The sequence below is a fragment of the Procambarus clarkii genome, chromosome 36 (genome assembly GCF_040958095.1).
Source record: "Procambarus clarkii isolate CNS0578487 chromosome 36, FALCON_Pclarkii_2.0, whole genome shotgun sequence".
In the NCBI taxonomy this organism is placed as follows: Eukaryota; Metazoa; Arthropoda; class Malacostraca; order Decapoda; family Cambaridae; genus Procambarus; species Procambarus clarkii.
Window position 1 is genome coordinate 3,291,838 of NC_091185.1, and position 7,780 is coordinate 3,299,617.

Here is a 7,780-nt window from a genome sequence, read left to right on the forward strand (position 1 = left end):
CCCACCTTCGGGGCGCCCCAGCCCGCCACGGGGTACCTGCCCCCGCCTCGACACAATTTCACCAGCACGCCCAAACCCTACGTGCCGCCCCCGCCCTCTACGAAGTACGGGGCCCCTCCTCCGTCACGCTTCTACAACCAACCGGGGCCCACGCTGCTCTACGAGCCCCCGCCCACGCCCGTCTACGACAATGAGGGGCCATACCCACGGTACCCCAAGACTTCCGGTAGCTACATTCCGCGCTACTCGCCTGTACCTCGCTCCCCTCCCAAGCCTCAGCCGTGGTGGACTAAGTAAGGGTCTTCACTCAGGGGTCCCGGCTAGGAGGGGGCTTACTGCGCCTGCGTTAAAGAATGAGTTTGAAAGGAGAATGAGAGAGAAGAGAGAGAGAGAAAAAAATAGAGTAGGAGGTAGAGGATGAGAGAGAATGGGTGAATTGAAGCTTCTGCAAGGTATGCTGGCTTTTGTGGGTTGCTTGCTGGTGCCTGTAGACCTCGGGGTGAGTAGTTGTATTAGGTGAATCAGTGGGGAATAAGGTCGCCCTGGATGCTGCTTCCTACTGCGCTCACTTTATCTCCGCTCACGCGAGAAATGATGCTTCAGTAACCTTTGCTTGTGCTGATAGGAGTGAGCGACTACCTTGTGTTATAGAGTGGTGGGGATGTGCTGGCGTGTGTGTGTGTGTGTGTGGTGTGTGTGTGTGTGGTGTGTGTGTGTGTGTGTGGTGTGTGTGTGTGTGTGTGTGTGTGTGTGTGTGTTTGTGTGTGTGTGTGTGTGTGTGTGTGTGTGTGTACTCAGTTGTGCTTGCGGGGGTTGAGCTCTGGCTCTTTGGTCCCGCCTCACAACCGTCAATCAACTGAACAATGTGTGTGTGTGTGTGTGTGTGTGTGTGTGTGTGTGTGTGTGTGTGTGGACGTGTGTGTGTGTGTGTGTGTGTATGTGTGTGTGTGTGTGTGTGTGTATGTGTGTGTGTGTGTGTGTGTATGTGTGTGTGTGTGTGTGTGTGTGTGGACGTGTGTGTGTGTGTATGTGTGTGTGTGTGTGTGTGTATGTGTGTGTGTGTGTGTGTGTGGCACTACCATCGCAGTGTGCTCCTGCCAAAGCGCCGTGATTAGCTTGCTCTGCATTGGGGCTTAATTTTTTGCAATACATTTTCTCCTCTGGGTGTAGCGGGATTTACTTAAGACTCTGGACAAATTCTTGAAATATTTGTATACAACATTCCAAAAAGTTTCATATTATTTCCTTAAATGAATTTAATGTTATTTTATATGTTTTTATATTTATAATAAACTATTTTATAACTTCCTATTGACACAGACAAAAGTCTGGCCTCTCTAGAGCCTATTCAAAGTCAGTTATATAATGCCAACAGTTGAAGGCTAAAGCATAATTATTCCAAGATCTTTGACTTGGTGGATAGATCAGACTGTCTTGTAGAAGCTTCACACACATTGGGTTCGCGGTTCGAGTATCCTAGATCCCAGATGAATGGAATGTCTTGAAGTCTGTTCTCCTCTCAAGGTTGTCAGAGCTTGTTCGTACCTAAGTCATTTAAGATGACCAAACCCCAACTCGGAACATAGAGATGTGACGACGTTTCGGTCCGTCCTGGACCGAATCAAGGCAGGTGATAGTTTATATGACTTGATAATGGTTCAAGACGGACCGAAACGTCGTCGTGTCTTCATCTTTCTGGTGTGTGGTTTGGTCATTATATCTTCAGCCCCGTTATTGTGATTCATCATCTGCATCAGTCACTTCAGTTGGTCAGCGCCGAACTTCATATTGTTTTCTGTGGCCCACTGGAAGATCTTAATTGTATCTGAATGTAATTGTTCTGCCACAGGGGCAACTTTCATACATATTTTGGTGTACTTTACTGGCCCGTTGGCACGAAACTCTGTGGTCGAGTTTACGTCTATCTTTTACAAAGATGAAGAAGGGTGTATTCAATCCCATATTACTTATCCCTTGTGACTATATCTGAATATTTCTCTAACTGGTTTCTCTTGCCACATTGACCGCCTCTCCTGTTTACAGCTTTGCCAGTCTATCTTCCATGTTGACCAGACCACACACTAGAAGGTGAAGGGACGACAACGTTTCGGTCCGTCCTGGACCATTCTCAAGTCGATTGAGAATGAATGGTCCAGGACGGACCGAAACGTCGTCGTCCCTTCACCTTCTAGTGTGTGGTCTGGTCAACATACTTCAGCCACGTTATTGTGACTCATCGCCTGTCTATCTTCCATGTTTTAGAAGAACATTTGGGGATCCTGCTCTGTCACCTCTCCTCTCGTTTTTAAATCGTAACAACGTTTGTTTTGGGTTTAAACATTTAGGTTTTGAAGTTGAGGCCTTACGAATAGTTGCGAAAAAGACAAGTTGAAAGAGAGTGGGATCGAACAGCATCGGCCTCACTTCTTATGGTCGGCGTTCGATTCCTGCATGGCTGGACACCAATCCTTCACTCTACGTTCGATATTCCAGCTGCTATCCTATCCTCCTATCCCTGTACTGTGTCATGTAGTCACAGGTACTTATTATTTCAGTACTTATTTTCCACCTATGTTCTTTATCGACCCTATCAATTCCTCCGATAAATTTTGTACGTGGTAATCATGCCTCCTCCCTGACTCGTCTATCTTCTAGTGACATGAGGTTTAAGTCCAGTAATTGAAATTGAAATAAGTTTATTGAGGTAAAATGCACACAAAGGGATGAGGTAGCTCAAGCTATTCTCACCCCGTTCAGTACATCGTGTTAATATATACATAGACACACATCACAAACAATAAACATATTACCAAACATTCTGAGAGATAAACATCTACATTTCCTGAAGTCCAGTAAAGTTTCGATAGAAACTTCAAAAATTCCAGCATCAGTTTCGATAGATTCTCTGGAGAGCCGTGGATTGACTTGGCCACTCTCACTTCCTCCTCATAATTTCATTTTGCCTCGATCTCTAACACTCACACTTGCGCCCCCTTCCTCACAGGGTGAGGGCCTCACCACGCCGCCAGCGACGGCAGGCCAGTTCTACAGACCTCTGCCCCTACGAGTCGGAGTTCATCATGCCGCGGGCAGCCCTCAATAACAAGGGCGACTGGATGTTTCTTGTCAATGTCAATGAAGTTTCTACGGAGTATACACAGTTGGTCGAGAGCAAGAAATGCATGTAAGTTGGGGGGCCTTAAGGTCTAAGTTGGGGACCCTGAGGTCTGAGTTGGGGACCCTGAGGTCTAAGTTGGGGACCCTGAGGTCTAAGATGGGGACCCTGGGGTCTAAGTTGGGGACCCTGAGGTCTAAGTTGGGGACCCTGAGGTCTAAGTTGGGGACCCTGAGGTCTAAGTTGGGGACCCTGAGGTCTAAGATGGGGACCCTGAGGTCTAAGTTGGGGGGCCTTAAGGTCTAAGTTGAGGACCCTGAGGTCTAAGTTGGGGACCCTGAGGTCTAAGATGGGGACCCTGAGGTCTAAGTTTGGGACCCTGAGGTCTAAGATGGGGACCCTGAGGTCTAAGTTGGGGGGCCTTAAGGTCTAAGTTGAGGACCCTGAGGTCTAAGATGGGGACCCTGAGGTCTAAGTTGGGGACCCTGAGGTCTAAGATGGGGACCCTGAGGTCTAAGATGGGGACCCTGAGGTCTAAGTTGGGGACCCTAAGGTCTAAGTTGGAGGCCTTAGGGTTTTTTTATTATTATTATTTTCTACCACAGACGTGGCCAGACATTTACAATGCTAACCAGCATATATACATTTTCTTCTGTCCTCCATGGACAGGGTTAGAGAAGTGTTAAACATATAGTTCAAGGGTTTATTGAACAATCAACCACAGAAGGTGAGTCGGTGATTTTAAAATGCTAAGCTAACCTTAGGGTCTAAGTTGGGGGCCTTAAGGTCTAAGCTGAGGCCCCTAAGGTCTACGTTGGAGGCCTTAAGGTCTAAGTTGGAGGTCTTAAGGTCTAAGTTAAGGGTTTTTGAGGCTGCATTAACTTGTGCTTTCTTCCTGTCAAATTCAAATTAAGCAATTTGCCATAAATGTTTGTACATTAACATTTGGGAAAGTTTACATCAAAAGTACAGTAAATTATTTACTTGAGAAAAATTTTTAAGATAAATTTTTGAATGTGACAATAATCAAAGTAAAATTTAGGGATGTGACACAAATCACAGATTAATTTAGGGATGTGACACAAGACGCCAAATCACCGTGTAATTTAGGAGGGAGGGAGTTATCAAAAGAAAGCGCCAAGACATTATGACGATTTAGCACTTGGGAGGGGTCAGGATTAGGATTTGGGATGAGACGGGTGGAGAAGGAATGGTGCCCAACCACTTGGACGGTCGGGGGATTGAACGCCAATCTGCATGAAGCGAGACCGTCGCTCTACCGTCCAGCCCAAGTGGTTGGGCGTATAATTTAGGAATGTCATGCTAATTACGGCATAATTTACGGGAATAGGACTGAACTGGACAAAATTTAACAAGTAGGCCTATACACAATCGTACGAATGAGCAGGTTAGTGAGCCTAAGCAAAATTTTATCGGGAGAATTCGGGTTATTTAGGGTCAAATACAGACTTGCCAGGGTAATTAGGATTGAACTTGGGCCGGTGAAATAAGGGGGTCTAATTTATGTTACGCGGCTAAGCAATGCGTAACTTACAAGATGAAAGCTGAGTGCGATCCAGTTTTAAGGAGTGGGGCTAAATTGGGTCTTAATTTTTGGAGTGGGGCTAAATTGGGTCTTAATTTTGGGAGTAAGGCTAAATTGGGTCTTAATTTTTGGAGTGGGGCTAAATTGGGTCTTAATTTTGGGAGTGGCTCTGTGATTTGAATTAGGGCTTCGAAATGAGGTAGCGGAATTTTAAAATTTCGCGTAGTGGGTATACTGTTTCATCTTCAATAGGGTTCAAGGGGTTGTGTGTAATAGGTGGAAATGTAATCCTTGATCTGCACTAATTAATGACACCAATTAATTCAAAACAATACATGTTAAATGTATCATTAGCATCATATCTGAAATATATTACTATTTATTCGTGATTTAATGTTTTTTCACTAATTAAGAGTAATGGAGAGAGAGAGAGAGAGAGAGAGAGAGAGAGAGAGAGAGAGAGAGAGAGAGAGAGAGAGAGAGAGAGAGAGAGAGAGAGAGAGAGAGAGAGAGAGAGAGAGAGAGAGTGAGAGAGAGTGAGAGAGAGAGAGAGAAAGAGAGAGAGAGAGAGAGAGAGAGAGAGAGAGAGAGAGAGAGAGAGAGAGAGAGAGAGAGAGAGAGAGAGAGAGAGAGAGAGAGAGAGAGAGAGAGAGAGAGAGAGAGTGAGAGAGAGAGAGAGAGAGAGAGAGAGAGAGAGAGAGAGAAAGAGAGAGAGAGAGAGAGAGAGAGAGAGAGAGAGAGAGAGAGAGAGAGAGAGAGAGAGAGAGAGAGAGAGAGAGAGAGAGAGAGAGAGAGAGAGAGAGAGAGAGAGAGAGAGAGAGAGAGAGAGAGAGAGAGAGAGAGAGAGAGAGAGAGAGAGAGAGGTCATCCACTTCATCTATTTCCACCCATTTTCTTTCCCGCCAGAACCAACACTTGCACCGGATTCTGCAGCATTCCTGATGGATTCACTTCTGTCTGCCAGCAACAGTACGTTCAGAAGCGTCTGATTGCCCTGGACGGATCCGGTATGAAGCTGGCAACGGACACCTTCTGGTTCCCCTCGTGCTGCGTCTGCAAGATCAGACCCATAGGAGGATAGAAGCGCGTCTCAAGAATTTGTGTTCAAAAAACGTTTCTCAAGGGATCTATATCCTCTCTGACTTTTAACACGATCCGACTCGTAATTACTGGGTTTTTGTTTGCGAAGTGACGGCCATTTTGGATTTACAGATGCTGGCTTGGTATGATTCAGCCTTTGGACTAGTCGTGAGAGGATGGTCTTCAAGACCCTTGTAACTTTAGTATTGCGCAAGTTATGCTTCTTCGAACGGTACTTGTTAGAAGAAAACGGACTTAATCCATGTCATTAAGGATTCAAAGAAAACAGATTTGTTTTATGGGTAACTATACTAGTGAGTGTTAGCAAACGAAGAGGCTCTGTGACTTGGGTATTTTGTTTGCAGGTATATTATTAGCTTTTAAAAAATGTGATTTCAACAATATTATTGTGATAAAATATTTGTCCTCGTGTTATGTCTCTCCGAAATAATGATAATTAATAAGAATGATTCAATCCAGCCACAAGAATTAAAAAAAAATAATATTCGAATCTTAGTGTTAATAAACTTTATCAGGAATTGATAATTGCAAAAAAATTTTGTTAAAGGAATTTTCAGCTGGTTTGACAAGATCCTTAATATATATTTGTACACTTAAGGAGAACAGTTTGTGTGAAGTGAAGATTGACACTTTCACCATACGTGTAGTGACGGATGGTACCTTTCACTGTACTTATAGTGAAGTATAACCCTCTCGTAGAATTTATAGTGAACCAGTGACAACTTCACTATACATGAATTATGGACTCTTCACCGCAAGTTTAATAAAGCATTTAAACGTCACCATTCGTACAGTGAAGCGTGACACCTTCACCATACATGCAGTGATACATGACGCGCCTTCACTATACATACAGTGAAGCGTGACACCATCAACATGTTTACAGTGTAGCGTGATATCTTCACCACACGTAGTGTGAAGCATTGCACCATCACCGTACTTATAGTGAACCATGAAACTTTCACCATACATAAAATGAAGTTTGGCACCTTCACCGTAAATTTAGTAAAGCATTGCAACATCACCGCACGTACAGTGAAGCCTGACACCTTCACCGTACATAGTAAACCTTGGCACTTTCACCGTACGTACCATGGAGCGTAACACCTTCACCGTACATAGTAAACCTTGGCACTCTCACCGTACGTACCATGGAGCGTAACACCTTCACTATACGTACAGTGAAACACATCACCGTAAGCTAACTCTCCGTTAGAGAGAAAAAAGACTGTGTGGGCGCGCGCGCGCGTGCGAGTCTCCCTATTTAGTTATTATTATTTATGTGTTTAAAAGTAATTCCTAATTTATGCCTTGAGTCTTATTTTTGTATCGTTTATTCTATCTTTATTATCACACTTTTGTGTGTGTTTTCATCTTTAGATAAAAAGAAAGCCACTTGTTCTACTGTATTATTTAAAAAATAAATTTACAAAAACAACTAACTAAATAAAGTTATTCTATATTTGTTTTTTTACCTTCATATATATATATATATATATATATATATATATATATATATATATATATATATATATATATATATATATATGACAATGTCAGACCACGGAGGAAAAATGAAACAGGAAATTTCCTTAAGTACTTTCGTATATTAAATACATCTTCAGAAGGTCTTAGTTCTTTAACCCGAATATACCCTCTTTCCTGCTCTAGAGTCCTTGGAACCGAATATGTTGGTTAGACTGGTATATTAAATATATTCGGGTTCTTAATCACGTGTTTATTTTCGTGATATACACATATATATATATATATATATATATATATATATATATATATATATATATATATATATATATATATATATATATATATATATATATATATATAATAATAATATATATATATATATATATATATATATATATATATATATTATTATTATTCACTGGGACTATCAGAGCCTTGAAATGAGAACTAGAAAGACAGCAATTAAAAATATTTTATTTGGTTTGTTCTTTTAGATAAAAGCGTAATGTATAGGAATACACGCTGGCTTC

At 42.5% G+C, this 7,780-nt stretch overlaps 1 protein-coding gene across 1 annotated transcript; it reads left to right on the forward strand.

Moving 5' to 3' along the window:
* Positions 1-7,217, forward strand: LOC123752064 (protein spaetzle 5; the record flags this gene model as incomplete). The annotated part of the gene is given in 3 exon segments (XM_045734134.2): positions 1-293; positions 3,005-3,184; positions 5,568-7,217. Coding segments are annotated over 3 exon segments (648 nt in total), but the record flags the coding sequence as incomplete, so codon positions are not given.
* Between the last annotated feature and the right edge of the window lie 563 nt (positions 7,218-7,780).